This window comes from Suncus etruscus, chromosome 3, assembly GCF_024139225.1.
Source record: "Suncus etruscus isolate mSunEtr1 chromosome 3, mSunEtr1.pri.cur, whole genome shotgun sequence".
In the NCBI taxonomy this organism is placed as follows: domain Eukaryota; kingdom Metazoa; phylum Chordata; class Mammalia; order Eulipotyphla; family Soricidae; genus Suncus; species Suncus etruscus.
This window is the reverse complement of record NC_064850.1, coordinates 61,636,035-61,655,993: the sequence shown is the minus strand read 5'-3', so window position 1 is coordinate 61,655,993 and position 19,959 is coordinate 61,636,035. Positions and strand designations below refer to the sequence as shown.

General features: G+C 37.9%; 1 protein-coding gene across 1 annotated transcript; it reads right to left on the bottom strand.

The window, feature by feature from the left end:
* Nucleotides 1–16,631: 16,631 nt before the first annotated feature.
* On the bottom strand, nt 16,632–19,752 carry LOC126003479 (vasculin-like). Its single transcript, XM_049769729.1, has one exon. It carries the CDS (start codon nt 18,618–18,620, stop codon nt 17,199–17,201), a length of 1,422 nt encoding a protein of 473 aa, XP_049625686.1. The 5' UTR covers nt 18,621–19,752; the 3' UTR covers nt 16,632–17,198.
* Between the last annotated feature and the right edge of the window lie 207 nt (nt 19,753–19,959).

Genomic DNA, 19,959 nt, shown 5'->3' with positions numbered 1-19,959 from the left:
CACACCATTCCTCTTGACACATTTCTGCCCTTTCCCTGACTCTAACAATGGCTACATCTACAGCAATGGCTAAATTCTTAGGGAAATATAAAGAGCATCTGACATCACACAGAAGGGGCCACTGACCAATCATCCTTTGAGGGTTGTCAAACTCCCTGAGCAAGAATCTCAACCCTTTCTCTGCCTGGCTGAGTTCTATTAATAGTCTTTCTGAAGCCAAACAATGATATGGAAAATTATTTGAAATTATAATAACAGAGGGCTTAACAACTCTTAAGACATGTTCAAGAGAAAGGTACAGTTAATTCATTGCACAGTTAGCATGAGACACAATGATTCATTGAAAAGATAGCCTGAGATACAAATATTCTATTTACACTGACTTATTCTCTTTAAGTTTTTTTCCAGTTCAGTGCCTAAAGAAAGCTGATACAATATTTTTAAATGGTCTAAAATACCAAAATGATTATTTTTCAAAGATTTTATTCTTCACTTAGGCACACTATCCAGGAGAATTTTCCCAAAGGGTTCTCTCATACCATTAGGTAGTATTTATTTTCAAACTCTTCTTCAGAAAATAGATTCTTTATAAGGAACTTAAAATAATTTATTTCATATAAGAGGTTTCACGGGATTAGAAGCAACTTCAAATCAAGTTGATTAAAAAAATACACACTTATCTGATCTTCAGTAACAGGAAAAAGGCTGTACTGAAATGTTTCTTGCTTTCTTCATTTTGATGCAATGAGCATTGGTGTATAAATATATACATGAGTTGAGGAATTGAGATCATCCCCAGTTCAAAGTTAGGGTCCTACTATGTACTGTACCTGGGATGCAGGAGAAGCTACTCAATCTCCTGAACCTCAGTTTATCAGTAAATTGAAGGTTTTAAATCAACTTTGTATTTATTAAAATCAGATAATAGATACAAAACAGTGAACACAATGGCTGGCATATTCATGCATCATCATATAAAATTAATTATAAATTTTTATGAAAGCATTGCATTGTTGGAGCCAGAGAGATACTTCAGAAGCTAAGGCAGTTGCTTTGTATGCAGTTGACCCAAATTCTATATCCAGTTCCACATAGGGTCCTCTGAGCAGAAGCAGAAATCAGTCCTGAGTACAGAGCTAGAAAAGATGCCCTGAGCTCCACAGGTTCTGGCTCAACATCACCCAAAAATAAAAGGAAAGGAAACATGTAGAAAAAAGAAAGAGGGGGCTGGTGAGGTGGCGCTAGAAGTAAGGTGTTTGCCTTGCAAGTGCTAGCCAAGGAAGGACCTTAGTTCAATCCGCTGGTGTCCCATATGGTCCCCACAAGCTAGGGGCAATTTCTGAGCATTTAGCCAGGAGTAACCTCTGAGCATCAAACTGGTGTGGCGAAAGAAAGAAAGAAAGAAAGAAAGAAAGAAAGAAAGAAAGAAAGAAAGAAAGAAAGAAAGAAAGAAAGAAAGAAAGAAAGAAAGAAAGAAAGAAAGAAAGAAGGAAGGAAGGAAGGAAGAAGAAGGAAGAAGAAGGAAGGAAGGAAGGAAGAAGGAAGGAAGGAAGGAAGGAAGGAAGGAAGGAAGGAAGGAAGGAAGGAAGGAAGGAAGGAAGGAAGGAAGGAAGGAAGGAAGGAAGGAAGGAAGGAAGGAAGGAAGGAAGGAAGGAAGGAAGGAAGGAAGGAAGGAAAAATTTCCTAGTCATAATTATTTGGGTAAGAATTTTACAATTGGGTCCCCCAAGCCAGGAGCAATTTCTGAGCACATAGCCAGGAGTAACCCTTGAGCGTCATCAGAAGTGGCCCCAAAAAAACCAACCAAACAACAACCACCACCAAAAACAATAAATAAATAATAAAATTGAGAAAGATTTTAGAAAGAGAAAAATCTTAAGGGGCTCAGGTTAGGTCTATCATCTTTCTATCATTATAATTTCTATGAGAAAATGACATAAACCAAAGCCAAACTCTAAGTAACCTGAATTTTAAATCAAAGTGCTCTGACATCAGAAGAAATTCCGTGGTTAAGAAATCTTCAGTTGGGGCTGGAGAGATAGCATGGAGGTAAGGCATTTGCCTTTCATGCAGAAGGTCATCAGTTCGAATCCCGGCATCCCATATGGTCCCCTGTGCTGCCAGGAGCAATTTCTGAGCATGGAGCCAGGAGTAACCCCTGAGCACTGCTGGGTGTGACCCAAAAACCACAAAAAAAAAAAAAAATCTTCAGTTATTCCAATTCTTCGGCCCTGAGATGAGAAACTATTTGCAAGCAAATCCTAGTAAGTAAATTGGTCAGAAAAAGGGGTGCACCCTGCTCATCCTGCAGGGAGAGGTCTGGAGTACAAATTGTACTAATAATTTGTCTCCAAGGAAAGTAGCCACACCTGAGCTCTTTTGTTTTGGTTTGGTTTTTGGTTTTTTGATGTTTTTTTTTTGGGGGGGGGTCACACCCGGCAGTGCTCAGGAGTACTCCTGGCTCTATGCTCAGAAATCAGGCTCAGGGGACCATATGGGATGCCGGGATTTGAACCACCAACCTTCTGCATGCAAGGCAAACACTTTACCTCCATGCTATCTCTCTGGCCCCACCTGAGCTCTTTAATTCTTGACTTATTGCTGAAGATGGATGGATGGATGAAAAAGAGTGAGAAAAAGAAGCTCTGGGCTCATCAAACTGTAACAAGTGGACAAAACACCTCCAGTAACCCAGAGACAACCCTCCAGCATGAAATATTGGTAGGCTCTTGAAAAAGAAAAAAAAAAGCACACAGAACTGGAGACAAGGGAATGGAAGAAATGAGCACTGGGCAACCACACAAAGAAATGTGAACGAGCATTGCGGTGTCCACAACTGTCACATCTTACATCGCACCCATCAGCTCAACCTCATAAAGTACCCTATTTTCAAGTCTATAAGATTGATTGTTAAGAGTTTGGCATATTTTTTCTGGCTGCCTGTTTTGCAAGCTTTCAAGAATGCCCTGATTTAAAGAAAAGCTGCTTCCTGGACCCATGTTGGCCCAAATTTACTCCACACCATTTCCAAGAAAGTCTGCCAGGGTAAATTCCAAAACTACAAGTTCACAAATGTGTTATCTGATTGTCAACAGCCCCATGAAACAGGGATAATGAGGATCCTATCCCATTTTCTATTTTAAGGTGGAAAACTGGTTCTTAGAAGTTAAATGGCATCTTATCATCATATAACCAGTAAAAGAATTGGAGAGCAACCTCAGGTTGAGTCATTCTAGTGATCTTACTAATGCATCACTGAAGAAAAGCATACCATAAGGCCTGAAGACTGTGTTACAATAGAGACCCTCTGTTGCCAACTTTATTTGGGATTGCACTCTGTAGCCTAAAACAGCACTACCAGGTCAAGACTTTCCATTGAGTGCCTTTGTAAAAGTAAGGGAAAATAGGGTGCTTTTCGAGGGCTTTTCTGATAATCCATGCTTTTTCACATAACTCTTTAAAGGTAATTTTTCTGTCATGACCTTTAGCTCTGTGCACCCTCTTAACAGCTAGTTATGGTTCCATGTTTGTTTGTTTGTTTCATTTTTATTGTGACCAAAGTGAATTACAGATATTTCACAGTAACATTCAAGGTACATAGTGACAATAAATATGGGGCATTCCACCACCAGAGCTGTCTTCCCTCCACCCCTGTTTCCAGCATACATCCATATCTCACTCCTTTGCCTTCTGAACTGCTAGTGTAACTGGCCCCCCTCTGTGTATAGCTTGTTGTAGACTGGGTATTGATTCTGTTGTCATTGACTTTGGATTTGGTGTTTAAGTCTGATCATTTTTTTTCCTACTCAATGATCATACAACTGTTTGGTTCTGGTACCATCCATTTTTTTCCCACCCCTCAATTTATGAGGCAGAACAAGATGATTCAAGTTATGTGGTTCTGTTGGAAAAAAAGAAGAAAAGAAAAAAAAGAGAAAAAAACTGGGAGGAGTCTGTCTTGAGGTTATAAATATTAATTTTAAATCAGAAAGAAAAAAGAAGACAAACATAATAGAAAATAAAACAGAAACAAAATACAATAAAAAACAACAACAAAATAATAACCACGAGAAAAAAAAGGTGGGGAGGAGGGTTGGTGTAGCAAAGTTTTGTGCTTTATTTTATTTTCTCCCCCCACTTTTTTTTTTTGCATAGGCACAGTTCAATATTAGAGAAATTAGAAAGGGAATTCCCTTGGCCTAAGAGATACAGGGTTTCTTCACCCTTGAAGCATTCTGCCATGGGAACTACTACAGGCTCCATACTCACTCATTTTCACACCCCAAGGTCTTTTTATGGTGCCAGGAAACTTTCTGCTTAGTTGTAGATGATCAAATCAGGCCTCTATAGCTAGAGATCTTGGTATTTGTATAGGCCATAGGACGAAGCCTAGGATAGATTCTTTATGGTTCTAGAAGTTCTATTCCATCACTTTTGTTGTCATTAGTCTTCTGTAATTAGTGGTCTTGGTGTTTGCACAGATTCTAGGATGAAGCCTAGGAGAGAGTCTTTCAGAAGTTCTGTTCAGTTGTAGTTGTCAAAGTCAGACCTCTGGAATTAGAGATCTTAGTTATTGTACAGCTCCTAGGCCAAAGCCTAGGCTAGGGTCTTTCTTGTTGGTCCCAGGATAAGTTCTGCCCAGTCATGGTTGTCAAAGTCAGTCTTCTGTAGTTAGAGATCTTGGATTTTGCACAGATCAAAGGACGACGTGTATTCTGCTTTCATTTTATCGTTAGATAATGAGATAAGACAACCTGCTTTTAGATCAAGCTGCTGCCATTTCTTGTGTGTGTGTGTGTGTGTGTGTGTGTGTGTGTGTGTGTGTGTGTGTGTGTGGTTTTTGGGTCACACCCGGCAGTGCTCAGGGGTTATTCCTGGCACCAGGCTCAGAAATTGCTCCTGGCAGGCACTGGGGACCATATGGGACGCCAGGATTCAAACCGATGACATCCTGCATGAAAGGCAAACGCCTTACCTCCATGCTATCTCTCCGGCCCCACCATTTCTTCATTGTTAGGATGTCACATCAAAACTGGCACATGTTGGTGCCAGAGCAGTTTAGGAATTTCCCAGGGGAAGTTTGGTTCCTGGTGCTGTTACAGGGAGCTGTGTGTGTTGGTTCTATGTCTGGGTTCTAGGGTTCAGAATTGGACAGTGGCTGTCTGATTATATGGAGTCTAAGTTGGGTCCACATGACACATGTTCATGTATTATAAAACATGTATTCATGTTCCTGTATTATAAAATGTATGAGTTTATATCCCTAATGGATAAGAGCTTGTTTCTATATATAAAATTTCCCCCTTTTAAGTATGTCTTTGCAAAAAGGAAAGGTGCTGGTGCATTTGGGGGTAAGAATGACAGGCTACACAATCTCTGTGCCCTGGTTTTGACCTCAGCTTTTATCTCAGGCAAGATTTTTTTTTTGTAGGTTTTTGAACCAAGCAGAAACAAAACAGGTAAAGATAAGGGGGGGGGAATATATATATATATAAAATAGACAATAAATTTTTAAAAAGTAATTAAGGAAAAAAGTGATGTAAGAGGCTACCTTATATTTGGGAATAAGCAGACTGAGAGATATTATTATAGAGCTATTAAACATATAAAGGAAATATAGGCTTCTCCATTAAGTCTTTTGAGTTATTATTGTGGGGGGTGTTTTTATGTTTAAGTGAAACTATTGATTTGTCCAAAAGACTTGGTCTCTAGGTATCTACTGGCTGACTCAACATAGCCAAAATTTATTCTGGGAAAATAGTATTCTAAATTAAATCTGACTTCACCTCAAGCTCCCTGAATACCAGTCTCTGTGACTTTTAATCACCAAGTCACAAGCCTCAGAGTCATTCTTAACTGCACTTCCTTGATAAAAGACTTCTTTTTTTTTTTTGGTTTTTGGGCCAGACCCGGTAACGCTCAGGGGTTACTCCTGGCTATGTGCTCAGAAGTTGCTCCTGGCTTGGGGGACCATATGGGACACCGGGGGATCGAACCTTGGTCTGTCCAAGGCTTGCGCAGGCAAGGCAGGCACCTTACCTTTAGCGCCACCGATAAAAGACTTCTAATGAGTCCTCTGGATTCCATGTTTTCAGTATCTATTGTTTTTTTTTTTTTCACTCCTTCCCATCTATACTAATAGACAGCAGAACAGCAACACTCAACTCTATTAATCCTTTTTCTACACATTGATAATAAAATTCTCAGTTGCTGATGTAATGTTTGTATAATGCTCAGACATAGCATGGTCTCTAAGGCCTTCTGTAGTTGAGCTCCTGACTACACCTCCAGCCTCATTTACACATCTCCCTATCTCCCATCCTCCAGCTAAATAGATTTTGGATAGGTCTTAATCGTGCCTCCTCAACCTGTTCTATCCCCTGATAATCACTTCTGTTCTCCCTCATTTGCCTGAAGCTCTGGTTTTGCAATTTATCTTGTCAGCCATCTACTTAATGTGTTTCTCTTATGGAATTAATAGCAGTTGAATACTTAATTTGTTTCTTTATCTTTATTCTTTCCCTTCATCTCACTTGTGAGTAAATGGGGAAATAGTGGAGTATTTTTTCCATTTAATCTATTTTCAACTCCTTGAAAATAAGTTACAAACATGACAAATTGCCTCTAGATTTCTCAGTGTATCTTTCCAAAGATTAGGACAGTATATTTTTGAATCACAATATGACTGTCACATTAAAAAATATCTAACATTATGCCACAATATTTTCAAATATAAGTTTACATTCAAATTTTTTACAATTCCTATCAAAATATACTATATAGCCCCCAGTCTCTACTCCCTTTCTCCATGTGAGAGAGATTTAGAATCTAACCAAGTTCTATACTATTTTTAGTTGTCATGTCTCTGTAACCTAAGACATTCACCTTCTCTTTCACATCAATTTAAGAGATCTTTTAATGTAAAACTTTGTAATCTATAATACTGTTAATGGTAGGATTTCATGCATCAATATTTTTAAAGAACTTCCCTAAATGTCTTCAGATGTATTGTGTGATCTGGGTCATTCTGACCCTTATCCCATGACTATATTCAATTAAACACCCTTTGACAGAATGTAAGAAAAAATTGTAATGTGATTTCCATGGAGACATATGTATAATCTTATCTCATCATTGGTAACCATAAGTTTAACTTCTTGGGGCAGAGAGATAGGATGGAAGTAAAGCCTTTGCCTTGCATGCAGAATGTAAATGGTTCAAATCCTGGCATCCCATTTGGTCCCCTGAGCCTGCCAGGAGCGATTTCTGAGAGTAGAGCCAGGAGCAACCCCTGAGTGCTGCCGGGTGTCACTCAAAAACAAAACAAAACAAAACAAAAAAAAGTTTAATTTCTTCTTTATCACATCACATCAATCCATTGTACAGGAATACATTCCCTGTATTCTGTGGGCAATATTTAAGACCATATCTTTAAACTATTCTTGTTTACATAATTGTTGGAACATCCACTGACTCTACATGCCTATACTAATGATATAGATGTTGGAGAGTAGTAATTTTTAATTCCATTATTAAAATGTCCAATATTTGACATATTATATTCCTTTCAAGGCTGTATTTTGTATCTTTTATTGTTTTACTATCATTTCCTGTGGATTTCCATGCTTTGTTTTAAGTTCATCTTGTATTTTTGTCCATCCCAGACAGGACATCAGTCATATCTCAATGAAGCCCAGTTCCTTTAAGAGGCTGGTGGAATCTGGATTTTTTTTTTTTTTTTTTGGTTTTTGGTTTTTGGGTCACACCTGGTGGTGCTCAGGGGTTACTCCTGGCTGTCTGCTCAGAAATAGCTCCTGGCAGGCACCGGGGACCATATGGGACACCAGGATTCGAACCAACCACCTTTGGTCTTGGATCGGCTGCTTGCAAGGCAAATGCCGCTGTGCTATCTCTCCGGGCCCTGGAATCTGAAATTTAAGACTTGATGTTATACAAGTGTTATACCTAACACTACATTTTTAACTTCTTGGAAACTAAGATGGTATCTGGCTTATTGTGCTTCACCAGGCCAAGCACACAACCTTGCTCCCACTGTATAGGTGTTAAAGAAGCATATGTTGAATGTTGACATTACCATAAATGAACACACTTGCAAAAATTACTATATATTTTAAATTACTTGAATTTGGATTATCTTTCATCAACAGAGTCTCTGATCACATTTTATTATGTGATGTTGGCAATGATAAAGTTTGAATAGAATGTTCTGTGAATTTACTCTTTCCCTTTAGGAACACTGATCTGGTCATAAATGTGCTCTCACTATTTGGAACATTTTTGAAACTATATGCATATATAATTATACTATTGAATCCTTAATTTGTTTTACTAGACTTTTGGTATTTTATTTAAAGAAAACGTATAACATAGTTGACATAATTGATTATAAGACATTTGTTTCCAGATAAATGAAAGAAAAGCTACTGAAAAAAGGGAAAGAAAAAATAAAATGGATATGAAGAGAAAAAAGAAAGAAAAAAGAAAAAGAACAAGCAAGCTCATTTGTGAAAACTACTGTATTGTCAATGAAGTCATTAATACAATACAGAAGGTTTAGTAAGCTTTTGTTGTTATATGTCCAGTCTATTAAATTGGGATGTTCCTTACTAATGACAGCAGCATTAAACAACTGAAGTTTCCCAGATATTTTACTAGATAGTTGTAGCATGATATATTTTTCTGCATATATTTATTATTATATATATTATATAATATAATATATATTATATAATATATATTATATATTGCTAATATGTTAGCAAAAATGGATAAAAATTAAGAATCAAGGGACCAGAGTGGTGGCACAAGTGGTAAGGTGTCTGCCTTGCCCATGCTATCCTAAAACAGACCGCAGTTCAATCCCCCAGTGTCCCATATGGTCCCCCAAACCAGGAGTGATTTCTGAGTGCATAGCTAGGAGTAACCCCTGAGCATCACCAAGTGTGGCCCAAAAACAAATAAAAAAAATAAGAATCAAGTATTAAATATTTTTCTTAAATTTACATATTATATTACCATTCTGAGTAGCACATATCTTAGTTGTGTAATTAAGTGTCTGCTGTATCTTCTGGTCCAGATATGACTGGAAGAATAGTAATTATACTTCTTAAAACTTTACGGAAACTGAGTTTTTTTAATTTATTCTGCTTGTACTATTAAGCAAACACTCTGACTACATTCTCAACCTAATGTTAAAAGGATTTTAAAATCAGAATTAGGCTTTTATTTATTTTTTTTCTCACTCTACTTATTTTTTTTCTTAACATGCATTTGCTCCAAGGGGGTGAATAAAATGACTTGTTAGGTTTTTGGTTGTTTTTCTTTTTTCTTCTTCTTTCAAAAAGCTACAATTTTCTGAAATGGCAGAGTGCCATATACAGCAGAGTTGTTAGACATGTCTCTTGTGGATTTAATCTGTGGCTGCTGGCTAAAAGCTGAAAGGGCCATTTTTCAAGCAGCACTTAGGTTTTAGGAGCCAAGAGGGTCCTAAAATTTGAAGTGTCTCTACTTTTACTGGGGTGGGGGGTAATTTTTTTTGTAACTAGGAGAGAGTAAATGGTTTCACTAGCTTTTCTCTTTTGAAGGAAAAATAAAAAAAAAAAAGAAAAACATTCATCAAAGAGCTTTGCCTAACATATATTGGCATATAATATATTTTTCGGAAAGGGTTACCAGTCCACGAGCCTCCTTTTATTTTTCCCATCTTAAGTCTCTCTAGATAAGGTTGCTTTTTTTTTTTTTTTTTTTTTTTTTTCCCCGCCCTGCCCCGATAAGGTTGCTTTTAGGATTTTTATTCTGAGTTGTCTTTTAGGATTTTTTTTTTTCACAGCGTCTTTTAGAATTTTTATTCTGAGTTATCTTTTAGGATTTTTATAAGAGGAACAATTGACATAAATTTTCAACACAAAAAGTTAAATGTATATAAGGGTCTTTATTTCTAAACTAACAAAATGTACATCAGTTATTTCCTCTTTTCTTTTCTTTATTAATGTTATTTGGGACAGGAAAAGAGCTCAAAGGGCTGGTGCTTTTGCAGACCACTGAGCGTCAGCCCATGGGGCACAATTTTTGCCTACAGAATTCTGGAGTTCAATCCCCAGCATCACATTGTCTTCACCCTACACCCAGCAAAGTCAGTAGTGGCCCTAAATTTTAAAAGCTGTTAAGCATTTTAAAAAAATTTTAATGACTAAGGAGAGGCACTATGTCTTATACTTAAACAAAGCATTTTAGATAATGTTTTGGCTACAGTTTATTACTTCTAAAACAGAAAGCATCTTCAATGCATTAAAACGAAAACACAGAGCCTCGACTTTTTCCAAAGACAGGTTCGAGGTGCAGATTATTCCAGATGAGTTTCCCTGCTGCCAGGCCACAGGTGTCTGAGGGCGGGAAGAACTCTCTGGACTAATGAGTGAGTAGTAAATCACCCACAGTGCCAGTCTGTCCCTCAAAGCCTTGATGCTCTCCCGGGTGCAATGACTCTAGGGACTGCAGCTGAAGCTGTCCTATCTTATCAAAAAAGGCCCCTTCTAAAGGATCCATTCCTTTGTCTCTCCCCCACTCCCCACAAAGGCTTGAAAAATGTGTCAGTCGCCAACAAGAACGAATTGACTGTCAACAGGGTGTACCAGGCTGCTGGCTGGCGCTACAGTTCCTGCTTTTAACAGAGAACAATGAAAAGCGTCTGCTACACTTGGCATTTCAAGAGTGAGGGGCAAACACTTCTCTTCACCCAAGGAAAGGTTCATTACAATTATGGCACTTTGACTAACGGTCGCTATTTTCTTTCTTCTTTCTCTTTCTTCTTTCTCTTCCTTCCTTCCTTCCTTCCTTCCTTCCTTCCTTCCTTCCTTCCTTCCTTCCTTCCTTCCTTCCTTCCTTCCTTCCTTTCTTCCTTTCTTTCTTTCTTTCTTTCTTCTTTCTTTCTTTCTTTCTTTCTTTCTTTCTTTCTTTCTTTCTTTCTTCTTTCTTTCTTTCTTTCTTTCTTTCTTTCTTTCTCTTTCTTTCCTTCTCTTTCATTTCTTTCTTTCTTTCTTTCTTTCTTTCTTCTTCTTCTTTCTTTTTCTTCTTCTTCCTTTCTTTTTCTTCTTTTCTTTCTTTCATTCATTCTCTTTCAATCAATCTTTCTTCTTTCTTTTTCTTTCTTTCTTTTTCTTTTCTTTCTTCATTCATTCATTCTTTGATTCTTTTTCTTTGTTTCTTCTTTTTTTTGTTTTGTTTTTTTTTTTAAGGGGGGCCACACCCATTTGATGCTCAGGGGTTATTCCTGGCTAAGTGCTCAGAAATCGCCCCTGGCTTGGGGGAACCATATGGGACACCGGTAGATCGAACCGCCCGCGGTACTTCCTTGGCTAGCGCTTGCAAGGCAAACACCTTGCCTCTAGCACCACCTCTCTGGTCCCCTGTCTTTCTTTCTTTCTTTCTTTTTATACTTTTCTTTCTTTCTCTTCCTCCCTTCCTTTCATTCTTTTTTCTTTTGCTTTGTTTGGAGGCCTCACCTGGCGGTGCTCAGGGGTTATTCCTGGTTTTGTCCTCTGGGATTACTCTTGGTGTGGCTCTAGGGACTTTGTGGGTGCTGAGGATTGAGCCCAAGGCAAGAATCCTATCCACTCCAGTTCACAATTTTTAAATCATAAGTCATTGAAAATGAAATGATTTTTTCTTTATGCTCTATTTTTTTTATAACATGAGAGTCTAGCTTTACTTTTAAAATTTTATGGTTTTCACCTTACTTTATCACACATTTGCAGTTCAATTATCTTGACAAATTTATATAATCTATTTAGATCTCCATAAATTAATATATGGCTTAGATATGTTGGATACATTATGTAATAAAAAATCAGTTTGTTTTCTTTTTTTTTTGGGGTCACACCCGGCAGTGCTCAGGGGTTATTCCTGGCTCCAGGCTCAGAAATTGCTCCTGGCAGGCACAGGGGACCATATGGGATGCCGGGATTCAAACCGATGACCTCCTGCATGAAAGGCAAACGCCTTACCTCCATGCTATCTCTCCGGCCCCATTCAGTTTGTTTTCTATGAGGCCTGAAAAGTATAAAAATTCTGGAATCAAACAAGAAATGCCACAAGGATTAGTCTAATGGGAACACTGCTTTGATTGATAAAAGATAACTCATCATTCATTTGACATTGTATAAATGAGGAATAATTAAATGTATATTCATTGATGGTTCATTACTAATGTAAGGTCTATTGATAAAATATTTGTTCACGAAAAATGGGCAACTATGCAACTATTTCAAAATAGTCCCCCAGAGCTGGGGAATACATGAACCTTCCTGATTGGCTCTCCCACATCACATGACTCTAATTCTCTGGGTGTAGCCCTGTAAGTTACCAAGCATTGCTAGGTGTGGCCCTCGGGGTCTCTGATAATCACAGGTTTTTCCAGTCATCTCTATCTGCATCCTCAGGCTAAATTCAGTTGTCCACCTACCTGACCTAGAATCTCTGAGCCTGTCCATTCTCTATATTGTCTGAGCACCTCTTGAGAAATCCCACCCAAAAAAGTTGTATCGGTCCCCAGATAGCTCAGTTGAATAAATTGCATGATTTAAATCCAGGACACCTAGTTTCAATCCCTGCATTGCTTGGCACACTGATGAATGCCAGGACCAACCTCTAAACTTAGAACAGAGAGAAGTACCCAACACCACTTGGGTATGGCCCCAAAATAAAAAAAAATATTTGGGGGGTTGGGATTGGGCCACACCTGGTGCTGCTCAGGGATTACTCCTGATTCTGCATTCAGGTGGGTTTATGAGGACTATAATGGAATCCCAGAGTCATAGAAGTGCCCTACCTGCTATACTATCATCCTGGGGCATTAAAAAGTTTAAAGAGAGGGCCCGGAGAGCTAGCACAGCAGCGTTTGCCTTGCAAGCAGCTGATCCAGGACCAAAGATGGTTAGTTTGAATCCCGGTGTCCCATATGGTCCCCCGTGCCTGTCAAGAGCTGTTTCTGAGCAGACAGCCAGGAGTAACCCCTGAGCACGCTGGGTGTGGCCCAAAAACCAAACAAACAAACAAAAAGTTTAAAGATAAATGTCATATGGTTAACAATGCTTACCCTGAATAGGAATATGAATTAAAATGGAAGAGCTATGTTACCCTGATGACTTGATAACAGCAACAACTTGCTTTCAGGGCAGGGCTCCCTGCATTGCCACCTAATGGTGAGATGAAACCAGAAGATGCTCCATATCACTTTGACTTTGACATAGGATCTGTACTAAAACCAGGATCTCTAACTACAGAAACCTGATCGTGATAATTCTGATTGTGAAGAACCTCTTACTGGTCCACAGAGAAAGACTTCTCTTAGTATGCCTGAAGCCTGTGGTTGTTCTTATGCCAGGATGCTTCATGTACCCTAAACAGGTCTCCCTGTTTTCAGTCCAAAGGTTTACCTTTCTATTTCCCCCATATTTTGCTGTTCCTATGCAAAACCAAACAAAAACCTGCCCCCCCACACCTTTGTTTTTCTGAATCTATTTAATCTCTTATCTTTTAAATTGGGGCTCTCGCCTTTCTTTTTTATAGAACCTTGGGACAGGGATTACTTTATTTTACCACATATTCCCATATTTTTCTATAAAACTAAGAAGAAATGATCAAAGAAAGGCTGGAGGCCAGGGGCCAGCCAAGTGGTCTCGGATATATATTGGCAGGGAAATAAATAGGACAGAAGTAAATATCCAAGCCAAAGTCAATGATAAAAGAATCAAGGGACCTAAACTTTAACATTCTAAACTTAAAGAGGCCTGTTATACTGACAGGCCAGGGGACAAAGGTGGTGGTATAAGATGCATTCTGGGTCCATTGGTAGAGGGAGGATGACACTAGTGATGGGAAGACTCCTGGCTCATAGTATATCTCAAATTCATCTATGAAGTATTCTAGCTCATAATTGTTTTAATAAAATAAAATAAATTGCAGGACTCAGATCTCATATAGCTATAATACATATCTATCATTTCTCTATAAATATCTATAATAGATGATTAGTACAAATGATTATAAAATTTGGCACTCTGGACAATATAAGTCAAGTTGTTCTCTCATTATAGAGAGCAATTACAATTTGAAGACTATTCATACTTGCCTTTTTCTCAGTCTCCCTCATTGGAATCTTTTTATTTCACAGGAACATTCATTCTGCACCTCCTCTGGCACCAAAGGCTTATCCACGGTCTAGATCACTGGCAAAGTTTCTTGGTTTGTCAGTAGCATTTATTCCTTCCTTAATTATCATCAGAATCATTCTTAAAGATTTTCTTTTTATCCCAACTCTTTGAGGATTCTGTTGATCACAACTTTCAATAAAATAAAAAAATTTTAAAAAGCTGGAAAAATGGTACAGCTACTTTATGTCCATCTATATAGAAAGTTTGTTCATAATGTTTGTTTATTTTGTATTTAGGGTGACACATATATACATATATATTCTATAGACACATATATTCATATTCATACTATATATTTATGAGTATATATAAAGGTATATATGGTAACCATGCAAAGTATACTTCAGCTAAAATTCAAATATGATAGGACCAAAGGCCAAAATGGTCTATTTATTACCCTGCAAATCTGACATTCCCCTTCTTTACCTCAGAGCTGGCTTAGCTGATTTAGAACCATTAATCCCAAAAACCTTTCTCATATTGTTCTTTTTTTTTTTTTTTTTTTGGGTTTGAAGAATCATAAATTAGCTTTTTGAAGACCTCCACAGCCTATTCTGAGTTCAACATTTCTACTAGATGTACATTATAACAGGTTTGTTACTTTTAGCTCCCTTTCAAACAATATGGCCCATATGCAACCAGTTGTTCATTAATAAGTTCAAATTAAACTAAGCTTTAACAGTTCCATCAAAATATACATGTACGGGCCCGGAGAGATAGCACAGTGGTGTTTGCCTTGCAAGCAGCCGATCCAGGACCAAAGGTGGTTGGTTCAAATCCCGGTGTCCCGTATGGTCCCCCGTGCCTGCCAGGAGCTATTTCTGAGCAGACAGCCAGGAGTAACCCCTGAGCACTGCCGGGTGTGGCCCAAAAACAAAAAAAAAAAAAAAAAAAAAAAAAATATACATGTACAATCTCAGTAATCAAACTTATTAATGCTATCATTTATACATAACCATATTTAAAACATATTTTAAATAACCATATTTAAAGCATAACATTAACTATATTCCTATATTACAATGCATAAACTGACATAATTGACAAATGGCAAGAATTATGCCCCCCGTTTAAACATCTAGGCATGAAGATGTCAGAAAAAAATGGAGAAAAAAAAAAGGCTGAGATTATATTTGGGACACACTCAGTAGTGCCCAGGGCTTAATACTGGCTGTGCTCAGAGATCACACCTACAGGCTACAGGGAACCATATTTGGTGAGGATCAATCCCAAGCCAAGTACATAGAAGACAAATGTCCTACAGTAGTACTACAGCTCAGGCCCTAAAAATTCTCCCCCCCCCCAAAAAAATAGTAAATATGGTAAGGTAGATCTTGTAACATATTTGAGGTTCTCTTCTAGGTAAAATAAAATTTAAAAGTGACTAAATTAGGGTATACAATAAATACCTTCTAAAAATATAGATATGGGGCTGGATAGTATTGTGGGTAGGGCATGTGACTGACCTTGGCACCTCATATGGTTAAGCCTGCCATGAATGATCTTTGAACACAGAAACAAGAGTAAGCCTTGAGCACTGCTAGATGGGGCCCAAAAAACCTACCTACACCCACACATGATATTTAAAATGTATTTAACATTTTCTGTTATCACTCTTATCATTAATTCTGAGGGGGGAAAGATTGTGCTGTTCATCAGTCTCAATGTGAATCTCCCCCAAATTCGCTTATGAAATCTGAATATTGAAATATTGAAAAGGAAAAAGCAAAAACATTGTAGCTTTCTAAGCAGATCAATTAAAATTTTTAAAAAAGTGAGAATTAGCCAACTTTAACAAAATCTAGAGCATTTTTGTTCTAAGATTATGTTATTTATAAGTGAAATATATTTAAACATGGGGGATGTGAATGGGAACAGCTAAAGGCAAATGAGTTAAAACCAAAAAAATCAAAAAATACATATAAAGCCAAGCTACTTTCCAGTCAGCAGTAAAACAAATTAAAGATGTGCAAATGAAAAAGTGGTCAACATTCATTTAGTAAGATTAAAGCAGCTGAGTCTATTTTCCAAAGCTTTCTTTTTGTAAAATTAGAAAGTAATCACCATCTTTCATAAAGTATAATTTTGTTTTAATATGTGAATAAAGCACAGTGTTTATTTAGTAGAGACCAATACCTTGAATACTACAGAGAACAACAACATTCTGAAAATCCAGTTTATTTTCCATGTTGTGGACAGATCCAGTCAATGTGATCAGTTTTTCTGCATGTGTAATAATTTATCAAAATAAGTTTTCCCACAAGATTCTTTTCCACCAGCCCAGAAAATCCTGGTCTGACAACATACCCAAATAAAGCTCTTAGAAATCACCTCTTAAAATTTGTAAGTGTGGCCAAGTCTTTCCTGTAACATTTACTGAACTACAAATGGCTAAAGAGCAATTATGTTTGGAAAGGTGACTAATACAACAATTGAATTCATGAAATTAATTTTAGTGCACTTTGCTCCAGATTTAGCCAACATGCTACATTGTCCTTTGGGGGGAGGGGAGGGAATTGGGAGCGCACAAAGTAGACTTGAGGAGTTCCATTGTAAGAAAAAGGTATGACTCTGCAAGCAAAACAGTGTAAGCTGCCTTTTTTTCCTTAAGACCTGGACATTTTAAGACAGAAGCTTTGCAAAACATTACACAATTTTTTATTATTAAATGAGAAAAATCTCATTTGTTACATCGTCACATTGCTAGTCAGAGAAATGCTGCAGTGATGAAGAAGGTCAATGTTGGATCAACCAAAGTCCTCATTTCTACAACATTCATTTACAAAGAAATAAAGTTCAACACAGCCCAACACAACATTCTTGGGTTTTCTTCATATTGAAGTCCCCCAAAAAATCATCTTCTAATGGGGTTTTTACTACATAAATTATAGTTCTTCATTTTTACAATTCACCCCAAATTGTATGAGATGTATCACACTAAAATTTCTAAAGCTGTTAGGAAATCCTTCACACATCATCATCATCTGATGTGTCACTGCTACTTGTTTCTGTGTCATCATTCTCAATAGTGGGTTTGAAAGTGCTGTTTTTCCAGGGTCCAAACTTGAAGTCACAGATCAGACCATTTTTCAAAATACCATTTTTCCGCAGGCCATTCTTCTGTAACTGTTCACTAATAACTTGGAATTCTCTCATTTCATCTTCAGTTAAAGGAGCACAAGTTTCATCATTTTCACTGTCTTCTTGCCAGCCCATCTCCTTTAACAATCTGTGTTCTGCTTCAAGTGAACTTGAAAGAACATCCGTTTGTGGGAAGGTAGAAGAACGAATGATCTGTTGAGATATCACTGAGGCATTGCCATTCTCTTGAGGAACTTCACTTTCATCAAAATTTCGGTTTATGTCCCTTTCTTGGCGAGTACTATTGCTGTTATGCAAATTAAACGAGTCGTCATCCTTCTCTGAACCAGCATGGCTTTCATCTTCATGTTCCTCTTCTACTCTGTCCCTCTTTAATGCTTTCAAAAATTTACTCTTCTTATCAGTACGCATACGGGTCAGTTTGGTTAGCCGAGGCTGCTGATTAAGTTTGTCAACAGGTGAAGAGGAATTTGAGCGATTACACTCTTTTACTGAAGTTGTTGATGGACTATAATTCTTGGCAGTTGGTTTAAAAGCATTAAAGTTACCAACACTGTAAGTAGACTCATGAGAGAAAGAACTCCCAACTTTATTTTCTTTAGTTTGGCTTTTCCATTGTGTAGGTTTTGTAGGTGGAGCAGCAGGTTTAGGGACTAAGCCTTTATAAACACTTGGGCCAGTCCCATTCTTAACTGGCTGTGACTGAAGATTTCCTATAATTGGGAATCCAGAGAGCTGTAAGTCTTTTGCATTACCTTTCTTAATAACCAGCATCCTTGGGGTTCTAGATTTAGGATTCGGAGGATATTCCCATACACCTGCAGCTAAAGATTTATTCTGATTTGGTTCTCTCTCATACTCAGGATTTAAAGATGGAAAATCTTCAGCCTCAAACTGTTTACGTTCTCTCCTATCATCTTTCCTCCCTGTTTCATTGTCAGGTATGCTGTTTTCGTGTAGTCCTTGGCTTTTTCCAGGATGAAAAATACTGCTACGAGAACGGGAACTTCCACCATGGTACCCCCCTCGATGATTTATGTTTTCTGTACCATTTCTTCCATGTGTACGCCATCCATTTTTTTCTTTCCTTCCAAAATTACCTCCATTAGGTCGTCCAATACCAGAATCAAAGCCATCTGAAGAGTTGTGTCGTCGACGATTCACATCATACCGATTTTCTGTCCATGAAAAATTTTCAGAATGCTTCTCAAAATTCAATGACGACTTTGTTGACGATGGCGGAGTAGGAAAATTAAGCCAGGCTGGTGCAAAGTCATGCTGCGCCATTTAGGTCCAGTCTCTCCGACTCAATGAAATAGGCTTCAACACCTCATGGCAAGTCCAAATTCCAATAGGACTGCACAGGAAGGTGTTGCGTTTTTCTCTGTAATCTTTATGTTTTCCAGTTTGTTTTTTTATTTTGTATCCTCTGAAATAATATCCAAGTTCTTTAAAGATACTTAACCTACGACTATTTGACATAGAGTTACTACTTCAAGTCAGCTACCCATACTTCTGTTTTAAAGTTTTCATATGGCTATCTTCAGAATAAGCCAAGTTCCTTGGATTTAAGATTCTATAGTCTTCTTGAATTATTTCATGTATTTGTCACAGTTGTACTTATCCACTCCAGATGAAATATCCAAGTTATGAGCCCAAAAGCAAAAACAAAAAGAAACTTCACATCTGAAGGGCATTCCTAAACATTCAGCATCTACAGACACATAGCTATCTCAATACTACCATGCTGCTGGGAAATGGCAACATCTTAAATCCCACTTAAATAAAAGATAGAAGGAGAAAGATTGTGTTTTTCAATGTCTTCATTTAGAAAATCTGTCCCATTGTGATCTGAAAAGGGTTGAGGTAAACAATTCCTAAAATTTTTAATAAAAGTAAAAATAAACTGCCATGGGACGTCAGAAATATTTAAACAGTAATTTGAAACTGTCGGAACTATTCAGTACACAAATCAAACATATCTTACAGTTCTGGCTGAAGAACACCAACAGAGAGGGTGGGGGAGGCAAAAATACCACCAGCTGCAATACTTGAGTATGTTATAGAATCCGTCTGAACCGAAATAGTGAAGCGGTGTCCGTCACTCTTTTTAAGCGGCTTGTAGAAACATTCACTACTATCAGAACACTTCCGAGACGATTCCTGCCGATCTTAAACTTCTGGGGCAAAATTATCCAAAAACATTGTAATTCCAAAATGGCCACTTGAAATATCCGGGGCCTTTCACACAAAACCTAGAAGAAAATCTTCATATCTGAGTAATTCGATCACCTTCGGCCGCACCAGAGGGGCTCCGGGCCTGGAGTGCCGCCGCGCTCGATCCCGGGAGGAGGTTTTCGGTACTTTGAATAATCCCCTTTTGCCGCTTTTCCCTCCCCCACCGCCAGTCTCGGTCCCAAAATGGTGCCGACCCGATCCGCAATCTCTCATATTGTTCTTGATGTCAATCCTGTAGTACTCCTTCCTTAGCAATTCCACATGGTATGTGCATAGTGCTTTGTTAATGCTTCCACAATAATTCCCCACCACATTGGAAGAGTATATTTTATTACAACCCAGTAGGTGCTATTCCTTTGTTCATCTCTTTACCCTGCTCTCTACAATG